The sequence below is a fragment of the Punica granatum genome, chromosome 2 (assembly GCF_007655135.1).
Source record: "Punica granatum isolate Tunisia-2019 chromosome 2, ASM765513v2, whole genome shotgun sequence".
NCBI lineage: Eukaryota > Viridiplantae > Streptophyta > Magnoliopsida > Myrtales > Lythraceae > Punica > Punica granatum.
This window is the reverse complement of record NC_045128.1, coordinates 32386155-32410753: the sequence shown is the minus strand read 5'-3', so window position 1 is coordinate 32410753 and position 24599 is coordinate 32386155. Positions and strand designations below refer to the sequence as shown.

Sequence of the window (24599 nt, the reverse complement as noted above, 5' to 3'; positions counted from 1 at the left end):
AGTGAATATAAATAAGACAATCTTAAAAGTACGTACTTTTATTTATTATTATTTTCATTTTTTATATTTATAAAAGGAGAGTAAACTTTTTTTTTAATCAACCCTAAATTTTAATACTTTAAGAAAATAAATTTCTTATAATATTTATATATTTTTGTACTAAATCCTATAGAGAAAGAGCGTGAAAAGTCTTTAAGGCTCGTTTCCTGATTACAACAATTTTATCGATATCCAAAGGCATTGAGCATTTTCCTATGTATCTTTCTAACTAGTTAATGAAATCCTCATTAGTACTGAGAAAAAAAAATAATTGTTGTTTATCATCTTCTTTTCATTTTGGGTAAGTGCTGATAATCAGGTAATTTTCTGCTTGTATTTTCTCGAGCTATACTGATTGTCAGAGGTCCTTCTCCTGTTGATGCTAAAGGGCATCCCGTTGTAAAGGTGTCAATTTAATAAGAAGCTGATCTTGTAATTCTATTGTTATTTCATTGTGCTTTTGGAATATGTTAGGGATGCAAGTTTCCTTTTTTATCATGCAGCTTTTAGTCTTTAAGTTTGACGCATTATTTGAAAGATCTCTATATCTCTTTTCTCCGTTTTTATTTTTGTCCTCGAACCTTACTGTCACAGGAAATAGATCGTAAGCGTGCAATGTCTACGTAGATCTTTCTTATTTTTGGTGCAGTTTAAGAAAATGTGAAAAACATTATCTGATCGCATGTGCGTAATTTTCTTATATTATGTGATCCAACCTTATTGGGTTCTATTTTCTTATTTGATTATAGATTCATGTTATATAGTTTCTGAATTTTCAGGGTGCTAAGAGCCTGATTTACCCACAACAGCTGGTGCCAATGCAGAAAATAGTGAGAAGGTCGTGGCAACATGTGATATTGCATTTTCTTTCAAGCCTTTTGCTGTTCCTACAACTTCAGCTTTACTCGCAGACAATACATCTCTCTACTCTTGCTTCTTTCGGCATGGCATGTTCAGCATTTTGAACCTTTTCTTTACTGCTGAAAAATTATTAGGAACTAAGGAAGTTGTCGGATTATCTCGACATATTTGTGGCTTATGCCTTACTCTAGCAAAATTCGCAACTTTGTGTGTTTTTGCGGGCATATGCTCTTGATCAAATGGTGCAAGTTGCAAGCTCTTCTGCAGGAATTCGTACTATTAAGTAGATGAAGTAGTAAGGATCTGTCTACCTCTCTTAGAACAATTAGGATTACCGGCATATGGATATATATATATACATATATACATATATATTTATATATAATCGTATATTCATAATTCTAATCGGAGATAAGGGATAAAGAAATAAATTAGAGGCTTAATAAGTCCTGGTCAGTATCGGATCCCAAATCTCTAAAATTAGGTCAAAAGAAGTGTAACTTTACTATAATTTATTTTTAAAAATTTTAATACTTTACATGCATGTATCTTCACCGTGCAACGCACGTGATTCTCCACGAGTGTATTATAAGCTTATCGGTCATCTTATAATAAAAGAAGAATCCAGCTGGAGTTTCGATAAATCAACTTATTATAGTGAGGAGTTTCAATAAAGTTTTTGACGCTGGTATATATGAGTTTCGGTAAATCAACATATCATCAACTTGAATCCTCCTAGTTGTTCATAATGACATTGACAATAATTTTGTCAATATTCAAAGACATCAACATGTACGGTGAAGAATATATTTAGGCACACAAATTGAGAAATCAATTATTTTCTCCATCTATATGTTATGTACCTATCCTCTCAAGTTTGATCTTTCAAATACACCGGAAAATCCCATCCTTTCTCAGAAGATCGAACCTGAGGGTAACGGTTCAGGTCAGAAATCATCCCGAACTTCCCCCTAGAACGAACTACGAAGAGCATATTGATTCGAAAATGGGAGATAGTAGTATGCCAAAAGATTTGTTGGTTTAGATCGATCACATTACGTCTTACGAATATTAGGTCATGTCAATTACTCAACTTGTCAATTCAGTTTGGTCCATGCATCAAAACTATTAAAGTCAAAAGTTTCTTTCTGACTAATATTTGAATTTAATTTCTCGGATGATGAAACCGAAAGGGACATTAAACAACCTGTCACAGGCCGGAGATACGAGCAACCAAACCATTGATTCCACGGTTATATAAGCATTAATAAAATCCGATTTACTTTGCCGCAAATTGAACAATCAAACCATTTGACCACGTGATTTTTCTTCTTTTAGCGTCGAATATTCACATCAACAATATATATCTCATCAAGTTCAATTTATTTACTTTTATTATGTGGTTTTAACGGAGAATCTCATCGAGTTCCTAAAATGGTGCAATATTATTTAATTAGCTTCATTTAATTAGTAGCAACTTAATAACTACTGGGATTACCATTTCTTTGACTTTAACACAGTAGCATTGAAGGATTTCTTTTCTTTTTTTTTTTGTAACCAAAAGGATCCAAATTAGTCCTTCACAATTTAGTCCAAGATCCGAAGTAGGAGAAATCCTTTACCATCTAAATCAACGTCCTTCGATGAATTCAAGTCCTGATCCAAATGTTTATACCGAATATTCAAATCATTTTTTGACATGTAATAATTTATTTCAATCATAAGGGATGTTCATGAACATACTATAAGAGTAGGAAAAGCGAAATGAAAAGACATAAAAGTCTCACTAGCTAGAATCAAATTTAGGATCTTTTGATTTCGTCGGGAACTTATGTCAATTCCCTAAACGCCCTTCCCTTATATATAATACTAGAAGGTCACGCATGGATAGCCCGATCTATAAACGAAATTACATATCCAAATGGATTCAGATTATTTATACATACATATGTAAAATGTATATTGTTCCCATTATGGTTATATTTACATTATAAAAATTAATATAATTTAAATTCCTTTGTCAATAAAAAAAAAGATATAAAGAAAGTAACCATGGATGAAAGTGTAAGAGTAGGTTTTTTTTTTTTATAATCCATTTTTTCTTTTCTCAAAAGTAGAAAATAATAAAACAATGTAAGGTTAAACTTTAAAAAATAAATGAATCTCTTGAATAATAGTACAAGATATAAAATAAGGCCTAACTAAATCCACACATCATATGATTAGGTCATCCCGTTTATGGTTAATAGACAAAATTATCCTTAAAAAGTAGGCCCTACAAGATTGGGTTTTATGAAAAGATAAAGGATAACTTTGTCCATTTATCATAAAAGGGGTGACCCTAATCACAGGGGTGTGAATTTAGCCTCCTATAGAACAATAAACGAAATTACATATCGAAATGGATTCAGATTATTTATACATACATATGTAAAATGTATATTGTTCCCATTATGGTTATATTTATATTATAAAAATTAATATAATTTAAATTCCTTTTCAATAAATATATATATATATATATATATAAAGAAAGTAACCATGGATGAAAGTGTAAGAGTAGGTTTCTTTTTCTTTTTTTTATAATCCGTTTTTTCTTTTCTCAAAAGTAGAAAATAATAAAAGAATGTAAGGTTAAACTTTAAAAAATAAATGAATCTCTTGAATAATAGTACAAGATATAAAATAAGGCCTGACTAAATCCACACATCATATGACTAGGTCATCCCCGTTTATGGTTAATAGACAAAATTATCCTTAAAAAGTGGGCCCTACAAGATTGGATTTTATGAAAAGATAGAGGATAACTTTGTCCATTTATCATAAAAGGGGTGACTCTAACCATAGGGGTGTGAATTTAGCCTCCTATAGAACAATAACTATTTAATTGTATATATTTCATGTTTTGGTTTTGGGGATTCTCGATGTGGAAAAGGGAAGACTTGAGTGCCCAAACTCCTGAATGGGCCGAAGTGAATAACCCGAAAGGATGATGCACTAACATATGTGGAAATTAAAAGCATCTTAAGAGGGATCATAATTTTATTTATATTTATGATAAACACTAATTACGTTACGCGAATAATAATTATAATATTTGAACGGTTTGCTAAGAATCTTCTTTATTCTCTTTTGCTTTGCATTGGCAGATATTTGACCCATTTTAATTATTTGTCCGAACTACCAATGCAAAGCAAACGCAAGGTGCATATTGCGCACTAGGGGAAAAAATGGGTAGGGAAAAAAACAAGAAATGCTTTGATTTTATGCAATAATAATCGCAACAAATAAATTGTTTAGCAACTACTTAATGGTCTTTATCTGCTTAATGATTAAGTCAAAAACCACTTAATGAATAAGTAAAAAATTTTAACTTGATGAAATAAATCATTTTTTACTTATTGGTACTCTCTACCTCTCACAAAACATATTCTCACCTTTATTATTCCTACTCTCTTCTCATACATTTCTTTCTTCAACTAATTAAGTACGTAATTTTTTAAGTACTTAATTTATCAAACATCACCTAAGTCTTCTACTTGTTATAGAACAAAATCTAGCTACTAAAATCTATTACCATTACATAATTTGGTTGCACAATAGTTGCCATAACTCTGTAGCTATAGGCAAGGACGGAAGCAAAAGTTATGCTCATGGGAGCAATATATAATTAACATCTCGTGGCGAGGGTCAAACTGAGTCAATAGGCAAAGAACATTTGTGATCTTACCAAAAGAGAAAATTTTATATTTAAATTAGTAATGTATCCTCTAAATGCTAATAAATTTTTTAAGAGATATTATTCTGTTCTAGAAAATGATAATTTAATACTAAACCTTCAAATTTCCAAAAGTCAATATTAACATTCAATTTTTTTCACAAGTTAAATATTTGAAATTTTTATTAGGACTTTTAAGAAATTATTGGGAGCAAAGTCAAATTATAAAGAATCTTGGATTTCATAGAGCATTTATACGATGTGTTATATATTATAATTTTAAAAAATTGTGATAAAATTAATATAAAAGTTAAAGATTGTACTGTAACATATATTTTCTCAAACAAAAAAGTACATATCACACAAAAGTCTATTCCGATTAATGAGTTTTTATCTTTTTCCCGTTGTTTCAAAACCCACTACCATGGACCAGTCGACAATACACGCTACGCCATTAATTAGGAAGTGGAAGGTGGAAATTGTGGGATGTTTCCACCGGTCGACAAGGTGACATCCCATGCATCAATTGTCAAAAGAAAAAAGATGGAATGAAAAGACGAAATTATTCCGTTGGAGTTGATATAGATGGCATATCAACCAACTAATCAACTATCAATTATATAGTATATGAAAGCCAGCAAGCAAGACATAATTGCGACATATAAGTTAAACTATAGTATTTGTTTGGTTTTACAACTTATTTTTAACTCTACTCCACTTAACTCTACTTATCTTCAATTCAATAACACAATTATTACTTCTCCCTTTTTTTTCAATTTTTTTAACCATTCAATTCAATTTTTAATACTAAATTATTTCAACTATTCATTACTTTTTTTTACAATTCAATAACATAATGGTTACAACCCAATTAATTTATATATATTCAAAGTTAAAATAGAGTTGAGAAATTCTCAACTCGTCGTTACATGATATTTTTCTAGTATAGAGCCTCATTAATTCATAAACAATTCATGTATATAAAATATATATATATATATATATATATATATATATATATATACTATGTGATATAGATTCTTCCCACAAGAGTCCAAGTTTGTAACTCTCAACTCTTGGATGATCAACTATTCGCATCCCCTGTAATATATATACCTAATGTTTTCACATTTTCATAATTAATTTTTTTTTGAATTTCCGCTGGTGTTTTTATATTAGATATTTTTAGGAGATAATTTATTTCAAATTTTTTATTATTGTAAAATTCGCATCCCTTGTACATTAATATATACCTAATTTTTTTCACATTTTCATAATTAATTATTTTCGAATTTCCATTGGTGTTTGTATGTTAAATATTTTTTAGGAGATTATTTATTTCAAATTGTTTATTATTATAAAATTTTTAAATACAATAATATCGATATAAAATAAAAGCAGCAAAAAAGCTCGGGCAACGTGCGGGTTAGATGACTAGTTGTAGTTTGAGTTAAACGAGTTGTCATTTTTTTTATGTATTCAATTCATTAAATTTTAGATATTCGTCAATATTATTTACATATAGAGATATAACTAAATATTTTCTTTTTTTTGGGTGAATTTGGATGCTGAGGCCCATAAAATGATCGAGTAATATAAAAATGAAGCATGATGGCCCTACAATATCACCAAATAATAAGAAATCGAGCTCGGACAGGCAGTTACTCAACCTATAAACACCAAAGGTTTTCTTTGAAAATAAAAGAGATTTTTAGATAACCTAAGAGTTTTTCACGAAATATGAAATATTTATTTAATATATATAAATGTCATGTAAATAAAATACAGGAAAATTCAGTTTCTACGCTACTTCTTTCTATTATTTATTCCTATACCTTATCCAAGTCGTTTCCCTCATAATAGGTATGCTCTTAAATATTTTAAATGGCAACTATATTTATTCAAACTATATGTTTTCAAAGACAAATATTTTTTTGTAATGTTCAGTGATAATAATTATCTCATTCAGATCAAGTTAGTTTTTCCCTATTCTTTTCCCTCTTTCATCACTATTACTTACGAACTTTGATTTCACAAGGAAAATAAAAACCTGTAATTTAAAAGCTATGTTTGATTTTTATCAGAAATCAACTCATATTTTCAAAAGATGAGAAGCTATGTGACTCAGCTCTAACATAGTTACTCTGATATAAAAGGTAAAGGAAAGAGAAAAGAGTGAATCCTCTATGGTTTTCTTAGAAAAATTCATATATGTGCATGGTATGGAGTAGAACCGCAACCGATTATCCTAGTGGCTGCAATCTGTCATACTAATGGATAGATTCTAGCAGGGACAGATTAGGGAGAGCAGAGAGGAGCATTTGCCTCCTCCATAGATCCCTCAACTCGAACGATGAATGCACATTGAATTCTTCAGATATAAAGGATAATATGATTATACTGTTTGGTATGTAAAACAAATTGATAAAAATGAATGTACTCTTATAATGATACCCCCATTTCAATAATCACGACATCCAAAAGAATTGCATTGTATTTTCTAACAAACAGTTATCTGCATACAAGAATTATTATAGTCATTTGTTTCAATATGAATTATATATATATATATATGTATGTATTTATTATCAATTACAATCTCCGGGAGGACCAGATACAATCATCTGTATGTATCGCATCAACTAGTAAAACCTAGCTAGTACCAAGTCAGAGATTCAATCGGCCATGCGGAAATGTAAAAGCGATAGTTAATTCGGAAAAGATAAAGAAAGATCTTGGCTAGCTACTCAAGTCAATATTATATCCTAGACTCATCATTTTTTCCTTTTTCTTTCGACAATATTTCGATTGTTTATTCTCATAGTCATAACTTTATACTGTGCTGTGCATCGATCGCTTTCATTATTACGATAAAGTTAGACTTAAGAAGCACGACAGTTGAGCGACCCCGTTGCTGCATATTCTAAAATTGAATTTTGCTGCGTGGTGAGGAGGGAATCTGACGTGCCGGGCAGAATCGACAAGCAGAAGTAACAAACAATGAGATGCTTCCGGCCAATGAGAACGGACACAATTATTCAAGCTAACATACAGAGAGTCAACCATCAGAAAGATAAAAGATGGGATGAGAAGGCTGATCAATATTCTATAGGAGAAGCTGAGGAAAGTCGCATGCCATATTCTTTTGCAAATTTTTTTACCAAATCCTCCCTAACCGCTTAGGCTATGTTTGATCGTCGAATTTGGGACGGGATATAAAAGGAGATTATATGGGAATTTAAATGCTAACGATATCGAATATCCCAATCATACATTTGGTGTAGACGAAGATTTAAAATTAGGATATTTATCGAATACTGTCGAAGATCTACTTTACCTATTTCTTTATAAAGAGAGAGAGGGGAGGGGAAAGAGAGGCGCGGTGATGGTTGATGTTGGGCCACCACAGTCCCAATTTCCTTCCCCTCTCTTTAGGATTGGCTGTGCAGCGGTGGCAGTCCGACGCCGGCCACTGCCACCACTATCCCTTCTTCACTTTAATTTCTGTGCAGCAGTTTTGGTAAATTGAAAACTGTTGTAGGGGTATTTCTGTTTTTCTTGCCAAAATATTATCCTAATTCATTCTTAACCAGTCCTAACGGGAATCAATTTTAATATTTATATGTCCCGTTGAATTCCGATCCTGATCCCTATCCAGGTGTTTTTTTATCCGGTTTGTCTGATTAGTAATGTGTTTACTGAATATGAAACCCTTTCAAATGAGAGATTATTTGGTGATCCTACCTCGTCACATGATATGAGGAAGAACCAATTAAATTACAATAAATTAAATAATAAGTACTAATCACTCGATTAATTGTGGTAAGTCTTCTTAATTGAAACAATCCTATTGATTCTTCCTCACCACATCATTATGAGGTATGATCATTTAATATTTTCTCTTTTCAAAGTGTCTATTGAATGTCAGGACCATGAAACTTAATGTCCTCACGATCCTTAAGATCGTTGATATTTTGTAAATCCTCCATCATCAGGAAAAGAGAAAATGATCATACGCTAGGGGGTTTCATCGCATGGTCATAGTCTCTCAACTATCAAAAGATAGATGAATTTACCAAGACGGTATTAATTCTTGATATTAGAGATGTGATATATTACGTATGCATACTAGAAAAAAAGATGCTCGCGCGTGGTTGCATATTATTTTGGTGATAAAAATATGTATGAGTCCCATTCAAATTATATTTCACTGTATAATTCAAATCATTAAATATGTGAACTAAATTATGGTATATGAGGATTAAATGATGTCGAATGAATTAAAAACATTTGAAAAGAATAGATAAATATTTTTAGAAAAATATGCAAATATAGAACATTTAAGATATAATATAGAATGTGCATTCACAAAACAATAATAATTTATTATCATATTGATATTGTGTAGATTTTTTCGCCATGTTGATATAGTTATGAGGAATTTTTGAAATGTGGCAAACGTAGAAGGATTTTTATGAAAAAGAAGAAGAATAAAGTGGGAAAACCTTTGAAAAGACAAAAACAATTGAACAAACCAATAAAATTTTGCCACATGTTAAACAAAGAAGAGTTCCCGTTTGGTTTGCAATTTGGAATCGGAAACAGAAACGCAATCCAAATCGGGCAAAATTGGAAACGGAATGAATAATTTTGAATTTTGTTTGATTTTAGTGGAATTGAAATTAAAATTAGAATGTAAAAATTTATCTTTTGGACTGCAAAAGTAAAAAGTTGAGAAAATCTTGGAGAAGAGAACATGCATGCTCTGGAATCAAAACTTGATTCCATGAGGCTACGGGAGGAATTGGATTCCCCTTATCGAGGGAGTTCAATCCGGAAAGGAAATTAAATTTTCATAAAACAAACCAGTGGAGATAGAATTAATCATTCCCGTACCGTTTCCCTAGCACTTTCTGCACTAAACAAATGCACCTCAACCCCAAGTATATAGATATTTCTTTTACCAACTAAATAGACAGTTTCTATGGGGGCGTAGTCCTTCCAAAGGGTAACGGAGGAGTGCAAAGGTTTCCTCGGGCCGGACGGAGATTAGCCCTCGATTGCAAAGGCAGAAGGAAGCTTCACTGCCATACCCACCGTCGAGCAGGGACAAAAGTCGGCCTTAGTGATCTGACCAGATGATGGTCTAACGAAAGAAAAAAGGGATCAGATAATGATGCAGCCCAACAGCCATATTGAGTATCATTGGCACTGGCTTTTCTTCGGCATAAGTTCAGCTTAATCAAAGGGCTCTGTTGAGTCCCATTAGCATTTTCCATTTTGCTCGTCAAGGAACACCGTATCCAATTATCTCCATAGGAGGAGACAAACAGATGACAGGAAAAGCATGCACAGAGATCTAAATCGAGCTTCGGTGCCTTGTATTGGTAAGACGGGATAGAGTGCCAGTGCAATAAATCGGATCCCTTTCATGGAAGGCAAGAAGCCTCTTTCATTTGTTAGTCCGGAGAGGGTGACACAGACCTGATAGGAGGATATATCAAGGTTAATCTTCCCTGGGCAAGTGAGGTTAACTTAACATTTGACTCCAACCGGTCCAAACCAGGTCGGTCTGACCACAGAAAATGCTTCCAATGGAGGCCACAGTGAATGAGCTCAGCTACAGGTCGCATGCTTTAGCCGAAGAATGTGTAGAGAGAAACATTAACTTTAAGAAAACCATATCCATGGACCAAATTCGTGTAGTGAGAACTGGACGTCAGCTTCCCAGAAAAAGGTATCTCTCAACTCACAAGCAAAAACTCCGCCAATAATTCGACGAAGAACCAGTCAGTATTGAGTAAGACAGAAGAAGAACAAGACTCAATCGCCCCATATTCATACGAAAGAAATTGCCCGGCCCGATCCTTCTCATTTCAAAAGTAAGAACAACTCTAATGACGTGCACCTCTTCCCCCATAACTTCCATTACTTTAAAAAAAATATAATGATGCAAACAGACAGATCTGATGCGCATCTCTTCCCCTATAACTTCCATTACTATAAAAAAAAATATAATGATGCAAACAGGCAGATCTAAAAGAAATGATATAGTGCACTAGAAAATCATATGATAAACAAAAGAATTTCATAAGTTAAAATGTTCATGTCAAATGAATGAACATGTTTTAATTTTTGACCATGACTTGGCTCAATGATATAATAATGTATCTGCTTCTGCACATTTAAATATGCAGAACCATCCAAATATATAAATCAAACCTCACCTCTCAAAACTTATCTGATGTGAAAACTACTTGTAGCAAAGTGTGTCAAACCTCTGATCCGTGCAGCCAAATCTCTGTTTAAATAATGCCGTAATTCTCAAAGTAAGCTTCTTATGTTCCTGCCTTAACTTTGCAGGGGCAATGAAAAAATGAAACAATGAGCGTTAGTGTACAGTGTAATAAATCTATCCTTCTATTTGTTGTCAGACCTTCACTTTTCCCATCCTCCTCTTCTCCTCCTCTTTCCCATAATTTCTAACTAATACATAACAATCAGAAGTTCTCAAGGCTCCTCTCATTCACGTCCCACCAATTCTGTCTCTGTCATAACTATCCCGGCCTTTAATAAAATCTCATAACTATCTACTGAAGGAGCAACCAAGACCAAGACAAGGTATCCTTACCGATACTTGTAGCAGACACAGATAAAAAAGACAATGCTGGTCCTATTGGATGGAGGAAGCATGGCAAGACTCACAGTCACAATAACTGAAGTTCAGTATGTCACGGCATCAGGCAGAGGTCTGGTTCAGTTCCTGAATCTGCCAGATAATAGATACCTAGTCGGGGTTTGGATTGACAATGCGAGACCTCTAGGGAGGGCTGTAAACAGAGACTTGGTTAATGATGATGTCAGGGAACAAAGTAGAGAATTCTATAAATATTCTCCAGTACAGAGGGTTAGGCTTCCAGAACAAATGAGTTGGTGAGAAAATTATCTACTTTCAAGATTTCAAGATAAAATATCCAACAGAAAGCCTCATCAAAAAGTTTCAATTCATAGAAGATGCAGATGCATTCAGAGATAAGCACATACTCACCATACTTCATATCATGATTACACTGATAAGAACTGCTAACAACAACTAGGGAGTTTGTCTCGTCATATTCATACTAGTTAGTACATTAGTGCAAAATATAGGTCATACCAGGCTGCAGATAACACCGCACATTTACAGGAGAATCACCAAAGTCATACTAATTCTTACCACCTCCTCCATCTTTTCCTACAACGACGCCAATCTTTTCGTATTGGAAATCCACCCGGTGCTCAGGATAGTCCACTCGAAATGCTTCAACAGCTATAGCCCACAAACTCTGCATCAGAGCCAAAAGCAATGCCCCCAACAAAGCCACAATTACTAAACCCCCAAGAAGAGCCACCGGACAGGCCCTTTTCTTGTTTACGTCTGCGTGCTCACCTCCCTTGTTCTCATTCGGGTCTGCAGGCATGGAATGCATTGAATTCAGGAACTTTCGCAGCTTAAACCTCCATGAATAAATGCTGCTTGTTTGGACCGAGTTCCCATTAGAGGAGCTTAAGCCAATCAATACATCCTCCTCGTCATTCCATATCTTCGATAAATCGACCAAATGCGCTACAAGGGGATTGTACGGCCTTGGTTCCCCAAATCTACCAAGCCTAACCTCGATTCTCTTAGAGCTAGCATCATAATCGATCCACGATCTCAGCTTCTCACCACTATTTAGCATCAGATTCATCGATGAAACATTCGACGCACTGACAGACACAAAGCTGCCCAAATCGATCCCCACGTGATTATCGTTCAGGTCACCGACATTCTCATCCATGGAAGTGTCAAACTCAACGCCAACAAACCTAGTATCCCCCTTCGAGAGGCCGAACGAGCTCGATCCGAAAGTAGGAGCCGAGGTCTTGGAGAATAATACCAGAGCAAGGCCGTCGCCGGAGCCAGGAGAGATCGAAAAGGTGAAGTCCGTCGAGAACGATATTGGAGTGGCGAACCTGAGGGGAGCTGAGCGCATGAGGAGGCCGGAGCTCGGAGCTGTGGAGCGAGTGATCTGCATGCGGGACCCATCGCCGGAGATCGCAGCGTCGCCGAGGAGCTCGATCCCGCGGTCGAAGTCAGAGGAGACGACCGGGGTACGGAGCGAGAGTGACGAGGTTGGAAATGCGAGGAGGATCGCGAGCGGGAAGACGAGAGTGGAAACCCTAGACGGTGCCATCCCGGCCATAGTTGCAATCTTGAATTGAGCTCTGCGCTTGAGAAGATTGGAAAGAACAAAGAAGTCGGAGAGTGAAACCTAGAATAGAAGACTGAAATAATAACTTACATGGGTCCCACAGGTTACATTTGTGTAGTTAATTATACTCAAGTACTTTGGCTGAAATGATTAGGGCTTATTTCCTTATTTAAAGTTTTGAATTGGAGTGTTAAAAATGAAGAGAATTCATATTGAATGAATTGAGAATCAAACTGGATTAATCGCTTTCGCATATTAGGGCACACCAAAAAAAAAATATTGAAGTTCAGCTAAGATTAAGATCACAGAGGGCACCGACGACCCCAGTCGGGGGAGGGTGTCGACGACCCCAATAGGGAGAGGGGGTGGTGGCCGGAATCGAGGCCTCACCCCACAGAATTGGGAACACCCTCAAATTGGGGATTCTCCCAATTTTAGCGGGTGGAGTCATAACCTCGACCATCACCCCTCGACTGAGGTTGCCGGTGCCTTTTGTGATCTCGATTCCATTCAAATTCACAAAAAAATTAACGCCGTATTATAATTGTTATCAAATCGAAAGTTTGTACATTTTTAAGTTAAGGAAAAAAGTTTGCGTTAGAATTGTTAAAATGTGAATTATTATTATTTTTTGTTATCAATCCAAAATTTTAAAAGGAAAGGTTTTTTTTTCATTTCACCAATGTATTAAAAGTTGTCCAAAATATAAAAATTATATAACTTTAAAATTTTTAAAACCTGCGTAACTCCCGGGCCGTAGTGTAATTTTGTTTTCTGTATTTCTCTGCTAAGACAGCGGATCAGGGCCGGACCAGACCCAGGTTCAGTCGGCCCAAAACCACTATCAGCCCAAATTTCGTTCAGGCCCGCCCGATCCGGTGAACTCCACGTTTCGTTAAAAATACGGATCCGGAGCGAAAATTACCCGACCCGGTTCCGGAAGCAGATTACCGACTCGTAAAACCCTAATCTTGCAGTATATACATCGTCGTCTCCAACAGTCAGCCTTCTCATTCTCTATAGCACTCGCCTCCTCAGCCTGCAATCTCACAGAGCCACTCGCCTCAGTAGCGGTCTCATCCTCTCTAGTGGCACCGGTAAGCTCTCTGACGAAGTCTGAATCTTCCGATTTGACATCTTTTCTGCCCTTTCCGATCTGGGAACCGATGAAAGAAAGCAGGGATAGCTCTTCGATCGATCTGGGTTTCCTCGGATCCGTTTAGTATGTGCCTGATTAGACACAATAGACGATTTTGACTGGTAAATTTGTATTTTTTCGAGCTCATAGATCGAATTGGGATTGTGGATCTTACAGCAGCTTAAATTTCTGGTTTTGAACAGGAATTCTCTGTGAAGTTGTAATGGCGGTCGTACTCCCACATGTCAACTCCCCATCGGGATTGAAGAAGCTCGACGAGTACCTTCTTACCCGTAGTTATATTACCGGGTCAGTATCGGATTTAGGTTTTTGTCTTCTGTATGGATGTAAACGATGGTAATATCGATGCTTAGCTTTCTGCATTGCTCTCCTCAGGTACCAAGCTTCAAAGGATGACATCACCGTGCACGCGGCCCTTGCGAAGCCCCCACCCTCTGAGTATGTTAACGTGTCGAGGTGGTACAACCACATTGAGGCTCTCCTGAGGATCTCGTAAGTTCCGATTATAGCCAATTGGCTCTGATCAAATTTCCAAGCGCAGCAGTGAAATTTCCTGGAATTAGCTGAAAGTTGGGTACTTTTTCTTGGATTTGTCATATGCTGTTTAGCTAAAGGAATAACAATGAATTTCTCATTTCAGAGGAGTTGCTGGAGAAGGCTGCGGTGTCATTGTTGAGGGGTTTGCTCCCATCACTGAGGATGTTGCCACTCCACCAGTTGCTGACACAAAGGTAATTATCTTTCTCCACATTCTTGGCGAATTTTCTATGAGTTCAGTTTGAATGTGCTTTTCTTTCATATTTATCGTTTTTGGACCTTAACTGGGCAACTTTCTTGAATTTCAGGCTGCGGCTGCTGAGGATGACGATGATGATGTAGACCTGTTTGGTGAAGAGACCGAGGAGGAGAAGAAGGCTGCTGAGGAGCGTGCAGCTTCTGTCAAGGCGTCTTCCAAGAAGAAGGAATGTGAGTTGCTCCCTTTTTATTGTTCAATCCAGACCATTAATATTCGAATAAACGTGCCTCTGTTTCACTTTTGCCTCGAGCTTATTAGTTCTTTTGATGCAGCGGGCAAGTCCTCAGTTCTCATGGACATAAAGCCATGGGATGATGAGACCGACATGAAGAAACTTGAGGAGGCCGTGAGGAGTGTCCAGATGGAAGGCTTGAATTGGGGAGCATGTATGTCTTTTTATCGACCTGACCTTGGATTAGTTTTGATGATTACAAATTTAGCCAGCACGTAGATTTACTGAAATTTTACGGATACGATATGATTCTTTCCTGTTCCACAGCAAAACTTGTGCCGGTTGGGTATGGTATCAAGAAGTTGCAGATTATGCTGACCATTGTGGACGATTTGGTCTCTGTGGACTCCCTCATCGAGGAGCGTCTCACGGAAGAACCCATCAACGAATACGTCCAGAGCTGTGATATCGTGGCTTTCAACAAAATCTGTGAGTATCCTTCTTCAGCTCGGTGTGTTCAGGTCGATCTTATGGATTTGAGAACTCGTGTTGATAATTCTGTTTGGTTTGTCACAGAAATTCGAGGATATATTGGGGTTGGGCGATGTGAGGATTCTGCTGCTGTGGAGCTTTAAGTCTACCTTATAATCTGTCATCAGTTTTGTCGTTCATTTTCTCAAATTCGCAGTTATGTCCTTTGTTAGCTCTTCATCTATGAATTCTAGTGCCGATAATTCGGTTATTGCCTAATATAAGTTATTTTGGTGTGATCTCATTGGAGTTGTTTGTCTACTATGATGATTCAAACTATCACTCCGTCTTTTCTTTGGCCAACCGAGTTATGGTCCCCTTGAACATCCGTCTCCCGGCATAGCAACATGAGATATACGGTCTGTTTTCGACACTCGAAGTTTCTTACGTCTCCATTAATGATAAACCGAAGTCTATCTTGTCGAGAGAATAAAAAATCTGAATTTAACCGTTCCTAGCAAGCACAAGGTCCCCTTTAATCCCAAGAAAAGGAGCGGACTCATCAATCATCATAATGCCGAAGCCAAAAAGAAACCCGGCGATGCGCAGCAACTCCTTACACCGTATGTGGTATGTCTTATAGAGCAACCCTAGCAAATCAAGTTGAAGTGAAAGATGTGCCGTAGAACCATTCTAGCAGATCGCCTGAAAGATTATAAGATAAACATATTCCCATATTCAACCAAATCATGTACGTGTAAAAGATTTGTTTTGCCTCGTCTTTGCAACTTTTATTTTTAAATCGGACTTCGATCTAGTACCTTGATGAAAATCTATGCAACAGTTCATGTATACGTGCACTTAACTCCTTGAAATGTTGTGTTCCATTTCATCTACCATGGTAATTTATTATGACTTTAGTAAGCATGTTAGTTTGTCCGATATAAACTCTCTCTACACATATTTATCCCATTCTAACTACGTTTGGTGACCTCAACATCAAAACAAAAAGAGTCGAAGATTTAATGTTACGAGCAGCTCATGACATCACACACAACTTAGGTAACTTAATTACAAGTTAAACGACACAAAATAAATTAACAAATCAATAAAATTTGGATCGGTAACGAATTGTAAATGGACTAAATATTCATGGATCACAATGTAAATGATATGTATGTATATTTTGGCGCATGACATGCGGTTAAACACGACCGATGAAAACCTCTGGGTCCGTCACCAGTAATAAGGCCAAATTAATTCTCACATGCTTTATCATCACCATCTCCATTTTGGGGACATATATATATAAAATCACATTGAGATAACCCAGCACACTCTATACTCTCTAAAATACACTTCTAACTTGGCGTAGGAAAGGGCTTTCCAGCACCAACCCGAGAGCCCTTCTTGCAGATCACGGGGTGGCAGTCGAATTCGAAGGACTCTACTATCCTTGGTGATGGGAAAATGATTCTAACTCGGACTTTTTTCCCGCATCAGTAAAATACTAATAATATTACAAATCTTAATGATCAAATGTGATCTTGTTTGATTTCCTTAATGAAATAGCGGGAGTTCGTACTATATTTTAGAGTTAGACTACCGGAAAAAAAATGAAAATGAAAACGAATCTTTTTCCGAGTTTAGGTGAACCGAAATGAGGGTCGGATCTGCCCGACCCGCCAATTTCGCGCAGGTTGGAGGAAAAAGCGCCTAACGGAGTCAACAAGGGGTCAACACAGCGTTCAAAAAGTCCAGATTACCCCGCCTCTAAACGACAGCGCTCGACTTATCTATGTAGCGACATGGATGTCATATTAAATAAACCGCCCGGCAGAACCGGTACGATAATAATATTGGGGCCCACAACAACACGGTTCGTTTCGTCTTTTGAAGAATTTAAAAAAAAAAAAGGAAGACTAAAGGAAAAAACTAAACAGAAACCGAACAAACCCCACCAACTGAAACCAAAGGGTCAGTCCGTTCACAGAAACTTCCCGACAAGAAACCGTTAGGATGGACGAGGAAGAGCGGCGGCGAGCCTACCCTGAATCTCCCGGCCTTGACGGCGGCGGAGGGAGCAGTGACTCACCCGGAGGAGGAGGAGGAGGAGGAGGGGAGGGAAGCGGTTGCAGAGTGAAGGGGTCGTGGTCGCAGCAGGAGGACGCGGCGCTGACTCAACTCGTGTCCCAGTTCGGGCCGAGGAACTGGAGCCTGATCGCCCGGGGGATCCCCGGCCGATCCGGGAAGTCCTGCCGCCTCCGGTGGTGCAATCAGCTCGATCCAGCCGTCAAGCGGAAGCCTTTCTCTGGTAAATCCCCTCTACTTGAACAACTCACCTACGTGCTTTTCTCTCTTCTGGGTTCCGGAAAAATCAGCGCTTTCATCATGCGTCTTGTCCAGTTTCAGCATTCTGGGAGATCCCGACTTATTTTTTCCTTAGGTGGCAGCATCGAACCTTGATAGTTGCCCAAGAAATTTAGGTCTTTGTCGGCTAATCTTGAAAAAGCAGCAGCTTTAGTCTCTGTTCGAGAATGAGTTCTGCAGATACGATGTTCGAAAGAATATTCGACTGCAGGAAACTTGGTAATCAAGGTTAAAATGCCAAGGTAGTGGACCCAAAATGATTCCAAAGCAAGACAATGATGTGCTCTTGATCTTTACTTTTGGTGTTCTTGGGAAACCTTGGATTGTCCTTTGTCATAATCTACTATAGTTCTAAGCTCGGCATGAGAGCTACCATGGCAGTCTGTACTCTACAAGCAAAATTTTATGCAGTCAGTAAGTTGTGACGAACACAGAGAGGATTGGAAGTTTTACCGTCTTACTTTTTACGATGTTATCTCTTATATATATAACAGATGCTCTTGGTATTAATCTTTGTCTTGGAACATTTGCTCATTTTGTCTTTAGATGTCGCACCCTAGGTTCGGTTTACTCTCTCGACTTAATGGGACTACCTATTCTGCTTATGCCATATATAATGCCTTTTTACGTTAACCTAGTCACTCTGTTCTCTTCTGATTAGTTTGATCCTAGTTTTCAGAAGTAAGAAACTTTACTTTAGAAAATGGCCAATTTTGACTAGAATCACCTTGCTTTCTCATCATAAACCATCCAATTGGAATAATCAAACCTCGCTTTAAGATAAAAAGCCAGCTGCTCAAGGGATAGTCTGTTTCATATGGACTTATTCTGATTGTTTATCACTGTCCTTGTTTTGTGGGGAGTTCCTCTTTCAAATGAACTTCGAGGGCTCAGCAATCAATTGAATTTTAAGCTGCTGCTTGTTGTTGATGGTCACAGCATAGATGTCAAGGATGGGTGGCATGGTCTTGTCCTGGTCATCGCTTGCTGATGCTGCATTTCCTGCACAAGGACATGTCTATAATACGTTTGTCCATGTCTATGCTAGAAACATTGTTTTAGGAAATTTCTCAATCTCAGTGTTTCTCAATTGTTAGAAACAACCGCTTCATTCTTGGACCTTAGTAGATTGTCCGTATATTCAGGTGTACTTCCTTCCTAATGTCCAAAAAATCTCTTTGAACATTTCATATGTTTGTTTTCGTAGAGCAAAATGTGATTCTTTATTGCACCATTCTAATTTCCTTCTCTGAACTTATTTTATGCGTGTGCCTTTGTAATGGGCTGTGCAAGCTTGCCATGAAATGTTGTCTCCTGCATCAGACTGTACATGAATTTGGCTGCTTGAATATTTTGTTAAATTATCTTACTTTTCGGACTATGAAACCGATTTCCATTTTTGCTGCTTGATGCAGACGAGGAGGACCGAATCATAATTGAGGCACATGCCATCCATGGCAACAAGTGGGCTGCAATTGCGAAGCTTCTTCCTGGGAGAACTGATAACGCAATCAAGAACCACTGGAACTCTACTCTACGGCGCCGTTGCTTGAATAATTGGAGGTCCAATTCGCCCCATAATAATGTCATTGTAGAAGATACGCTTGAGGAAAACAAGGCTGTCCCTGAAGTAACAATGTCTGCTGCAAACTCAGTTGAAGATTCTCAAGAAGAGGAGAGAGAAGTCCCGGTGGAGCATAGAGCTCAAGTAGAGGAAAGGCACCAGTCTATCCCCTATCGACCACAAGCTCGTGTTGGTGGTTTTAAGGTGTATAATCCAACAAATAGTCCAACACTTGGAAGGGCCTCAGAAAATATAAGAATAGTCCCGAAACGAGGACCTCTAGTGCAGGCTCTAAGACCGGACCTTGGCCTGGATAAGTTTCTGGGAGAAGTTACTCATCACGAGCTTCTGGTTCCCCCAAAATGTGGCGGAGGTTGCTGCGGAGAGCCAAATGGAGAGGGAAGACATTCCCGGAGCACATTACTTGGGCCAGAGTTTGTTGACTATATTGAGCCGCCAGATTTCCCGGGACAAGAGCTGGTGAAAGTGGCTGCAGAGTTGAACAACATCGCTTGGATCCACAGCGGGCTTAACATTGAGAATAGGGGATGGGCAAGCACCTAACAAGGGAGGAAGCAAACTTTTTGAGAAACGTCGAAAGTCGAATGTGAATAATTCAAGAGAAGCCGGAGACCGCCCATGTTCGACGACCCATCAAACTTTTTGAGAAACGTTGAAAGTCGAGTTGCTGAGTTGAAGAAGTTGTCTTCTTTCTTTTCTTTTCACAATATTACAAAAATGGGGACATTATACCCGTGTTCCTCTTTGAGAATTTCGGCTTAGGAATGGGAAAGAAGGGAAAAAACAAAAAAAAAAAACAAAAAAAAAACTTGTTTATTGAAACAAGTTGAAGATTTTGGTTAGTCAAATGTTGAGGACCGGTCTATTTTGATCTGATGAAGACTGCAAAGGATCTTAGATTAACACAAAGGCTCGTGGAAATAAACCAGCCAAAAGCGCAGGGTCAGATGGTGACTCCTGGACTTATCCCAAAAAAAAAAAAAAGGATTTTCGCCCGACTAATTTCCATAATCTACGTGAATGATGCGGTATGTGAGTTGTGGCACGTTTTCGAAACTGTGTTATTCCTCGCTCGCTCAAACTGATCAACACTCACTGCAAGAGAGAGCGAGGGAGAAAGATAACAAACTTCGTACGTACCCTAATTGTCAGTTACAGCCCTTTTTAACAAAAGTACATCAGATAACTACAAGAGAAATAACTACCTCCTACACCGAAATTCGAAATTCAAACATAATAACCTAAACAACTGTCTGTCTTGCCTTGTAAGAAACAGTTAACTAATTACTAGACTAACACAACCACATGGAAAACGTAACAGCAGCTCTGAGACAATTTGCATCCAACAAACTCCTCCTTGGATCAGAAGCTGCTGCAAACTCCAACCTCTTGTCTAAGCCACTCAAACCTTCCAACATGAAATGGCTCGGTAAACAAATTAGCCAACTGACCTTTTGTCTTGCAATAGACTAGTTTGACTTCTCCAGTTTGCTGCACCTCCCTTGAGCAGAAGAACTTCACTTTAAAGTGCTTTGTTTTCCCATGAAACAGTGGATTCTGAGAGATAGCAAGAGTTGCCTTATTGTCAACGTACATTTTCCTCAGACCCTACACCCAAATCCTGCATTGTCTTCCTCAACCAGACTGCTTGGTTTGCTGCTGCTGTGCTGCAATGAATTCAGCCTCTGCTGTGGATTGTGCTACCACTTCCTGCTTCTTTGAACTCCATAAAAAAACGAGCTGAACCCGTGAGAAACAATAACCTAAGATGCTTTTCATGTCATCTAGTGGTCCTACCCAATCACTATCTGCAAAACCTTGCAGTTTGAGCTCTCCTCATTTGCTGAATTTCACTCCATATGATAAAGTCCCTTTCAGGTATCTCACCACTCCTGTTGCAGCCACCATGTGAGTTTTACCAGCACAACTAAAAAAACCTTGATAGTGCACTCACAGCATACAATATATCAAGCCTTATTGCTGTCAAATACATCAAATAACCAATCAAATTTCTGCAAACAGTTTCATCAACAGGATCTGATCCATCATTTCTCTGCAACTTTTCCTTCTGGTTCATAGGTGCGCTAACACTTACGTACTTCCATCTGAAACCTTTTTAAAATCTCCTTGAGATACTTCTTTTGACAGATAAACACTTCATGCGTTCTCTGTTGAATCTCCATGCCCAAGAAGAAGGCCATTTCTCCCAAATCTGTCCTCTCAAACAACTTCATCAGGTCAAATTTCAGCTTCTCAACTTGATTCTTATTGTTTCCAATCACAAGGAGATCATCCACATAAAGTGACAAGATAATTACATTCTGCCTTTCCTTCTTGACATAGAGAGTAAACTCACTTAAAACTCTTCTCAAATCCCAAATGCTTCAGATAATCATCTATCTTGTTGTACCAGGCTCTTTGAGCTCGATTCAAGCCATACAAGGCTTTCCTCAGCCTGTAAACTTTTTCTTCTTCTCCCTTAGTAGTAAATCCTTCAGGCTGCACCACATAGATCTCATCCTCGAGCACACCATTTAGAAAAGCTGACTTCACATCAAGTTGATATATCTTTCATACCTTCTTTGTTGCAATGGCAAGAAACAATCTGATGGTGTTTGGCCTTGCTATTGAGCAAAAGTTTCTGAGTAATCAACACCCCAAACCTGTGCATATCCCTTGACAACCAGTCTTGCCTTGTATTTATTGGCAGAACCATCAGGATTGAGCTTGGTCCTGTACACCCATTTCATACTAATAACTTTTCTGTCTTGAGGTTTATCCACAAACTCCCAAGTCTGGTTTTTCTCAATCATTCTCAACTTCTCCTGCATTACAACTATCCACTTCTTGTTTTCTTTAGCTTCTTCAGAGCAAGCTGGTTCAAACACAACCCCATTGCACCTTTGATAACTTCAGCAAGTGACCTCGTTCCCCTTACAGGAGGATCATGTACCAGCTCCTCGAGTTCCAGTGCATCAATGTATGCTTCAATTTGTGTGTTTTGAGGAACACTTGACTATTGCACAGATTAATTTTCCTTCTTTTCTTCCTTAATCCAATTCCACTTCTTATCTTCCATGAACTTCACATCTCCACTGATGATCACTTTTTCCTGTTAATGGCTGATAAATTCTATATGCCTTCGACTGCAAACTGTATCCAATGAAGATCCCTGCCTCTGCCTTTTGATCTAGCTTGTCTCTCTCACCTAAGGAACATGTGAGTAACATAAACAACCAAAAACTTTCAGGTTCCTCAATGATGGTTTAACTCCATGCCAAGCCTCAATTGATTTCTTCTTCTCCAATGCCTTAGTAGGCAATCTATTCAGCAGAAAAGCTGCTGTGTTTGTAACCTCAGCCGAAAACTTCTTTGGAAGCCCCTTTTCCTACAGCAAGCAACGTGCCATCTCCATAATACTCATGCTCTTTCTCTCACTGACCCTATTCTGTTGAGGTGAGTATGGCACGGTAAACTGATGATGAATGCCTGCTCCTTAACAGATTACCTTGAACCTGGTTGATGCATACTCACTGCCATTGTCTGATCTTATGACTTGAATTCTGCAGTCACTATCATTTTCAACTAGCCTCTTAAACTTCAAAAAAAATTTCAACAACCTCCGACTTGGCTTTCATGAAGTAGATCCAGCACATCCTGTTAAAGTCATCAATAAAGATGATGCAATACTTGCTTCCATTCAAAGACTCCTTAGGCATAGGTCCACACATATCAGTGTGTGTATCAACTGGAGCTTGTTAACAGCTCTCCAGTTTGATCTTTTGAAGGGTAGCCCTGTCTGCTTCCCCAACAGACAGGTCCTGCAGTCACTTATTGTTTCTACAACATTGGGAGTCCCAACACCATCTCATTCTTCTACAGGAACTCCACTCCTGTGATGTGAAAATATCATAGCCTTTTGTGATAAATCTCTTCTTCCTCCACTTGATTTTGCATTGCTACATGCTCCTTGTCCATTGGATTGAACGAGAAGCACTTTAACTTCATGGGAATTCTGAACAGTATTTGCTCATATGCTGCTATAATGCAATCCTTCTTCAAAAACACTACTTTGAACCATTTTTCAACCAACTGACCAACACTTAGTAAGTTGGTCGATTTCAGGCACAAGCAACACCTCAGTGATCAGCCTAGCACTATCTGGCCCTTTTAACAGCACATTTCCTCTTCCGTCAATAGAAATATATTCACCATTTCCTATCTTGACTTTAGACTTCATAGATTTATCAAGGTCACAGAATAACACTTCATTACTTGTCATATGACCTATGCAGCCACTATCAACTAACTGGCCATCTCTAATTGCATTTGAAGTAAAACAAGAAGCAACAAACAACTGTTCTACCTCTTGATTTGCTGCATTGTGTGCCTCACCAGCTTGTTGATTATTCTTCTCCCTGCATATAACATCAACATGGCCAAGCTTGCCACACTTCCTGCACTTGATATTTGGTCTTCTCCAACACTTGAAATGTGGATGGTTTTTGCATCCACGGTGCTGACAAGGAACTGGATTCCACTTCTTTTCTTGATTTCCAGTGTTGGTACCTTCCTGCTTTAGTGGTCCATAGCCTGGTTTCTTCTGTTGCTGCCACTTCTTCCCTTTCTCCTCAGGATTAAGTTTCAATTAAGCCTGCAGTGCTCCTTCAACTGGTGCATTTCTTCTCATCATGCTTTTATATTCTTGAGCCTGCAGTGCACTACAGACCTCAACAAGCTTGATATCTGAAAGTTCCTTAGTGTTCTCCAGTGAGGCTATGGTTGCCTCAAATCTTTCTGGCACAGAAACTAGAATCTTTTGCACCAATCTGTCATCTTAAATGTCTGTTCCTAGCACCCTGATCTTGTTTGTAACTTCCACAAGTCTATCTACAAACTCTTTCACAGTTTCTCTCTTCTCATCTGCAGCCTTTCAAACTCTCTCAGCAAATTTAACACTTTCATACCTTTGATCTTCTCATCACCTCCATATTCATCCTTCAAATAATCCCAAATTGCTTTTGCAGATTCAAGCCTCATAATTCTTGTGAAAATCGTTGGTGACCCAGCAGCATACATGCACGATTTTGCCTTAGCCTTCCTGGTCTCTCTCTCATTGTGGTACCTAATCTGGTTAATGCTGGGTTTGGCAGGCAGATCAACAACTTCATAGTCATCTTCCACTGCCTCCCAT

The 24599-nt window shown here is 37.9% G+C and overlaps 3 protein-coding genes across 3 annotated transcripts; 2 read left to right on the top strand and 1 right to left on the bottom strand.

The window, feature by feature from the left end:
* Positions 1-11603: 11603 nt before the first annotated feature.
* LOC116197101 (lectin-like protein) lies at positions 11604-12917 on the bottom strand. Its single transcript, XM_031527127.1, has one exon. The coding sequence runs from the start codon at positions 12841-12843 to the stop codon at positions 11824-11826; it is 1020 nt and encodes a 339-aa protein (XP_031382987.1). The 5' UTR covers positions 12844-12917; the 3' UTR covers positions 11604-11823.
* A 906-nt stretch (positions 12918-13823) lies between these two features.
* LOC116194144 (elongation factor 1-delta 1-like) lies at positions 13824-15752 on the top strand. The gene is made up of 8 exons (XM_031522878.1): positions 13824-13949; positions 14194-14299; positions 14387-14503; positions 14652-14742; positions 14857-14977; positions 15080-15193; positions 15307-15468; positions 15556-15752. Coding segments are annotated over exons 2-8 (693 nt in total). The 5' UTR covers positions 13824-13949; positions 14194-14213; the 3' UTR covers positions 15558-15752.
* Positions 15753-17380: 1628 nt separating this feature from the next.
* LOC116193462 (transcription factor MYB25-like) lies at positions 17381-20305 on the top strand. The gene is made up of 2 exons (XM_031522169.1): positions 17381-17764; positions 19236-20305. Exons 1-2 carry the CDS (start codon positions 17470-17472, stop codon positions 19946-19948), a joined length of 1008 nt encoding a protein of 335 aa, XP_031378029.1. The 5' UTR covers positions 17381-17469; the 3' UTR covers positions 19949-20305.
* Positions 20306-24599: the final 4294 nt, after the last annotated feature.

Coding starts and splice junctions, on each gene's coding strand:
- LOC116197101 (XM_031527127.1), bottom strand. CDS start 12,843: ATGGCCGGGATGGCACCGTCTAGGGTTTCCACTCTCGTCTTCCCGCTC.
- LOC116194144 (XM_031522878.1), top strand. CDS start 14,214: ATGGCGGTCGTACTCCCACATGTCAACTCCCCATCGGGATTGAAGAAG. Junction 14,504..14,651: donor GAGGCTCTCCTGAGGATCTC/GTAAGTTCCGAT, acceptor TTCTCATTTCAG/AGGAGTTGCTGGAGAAGGCT. Junction 14,978..15,079: donor GTCTTCCAAGAAGAAGGAAT/GTGAGTTGCTCC, acceptor CTTTTGATGCAG/CGGGCAAGTCCTCAGTTCTC.
- LOC116193462 (XM_031522169.1), top strand. CDS start 17,470: ATGGACGAGGAAGAGCGGCGGCGAGCCTACCCTGAATCTCCCGGCCTT. Junction 17,765..19,235: donor CAAGCGGAAGCCTTTCTCTG/GTAAATCCCCTC, acceptor TGCTTGATGCAG/ACGAGGAGGACCGAATCATA.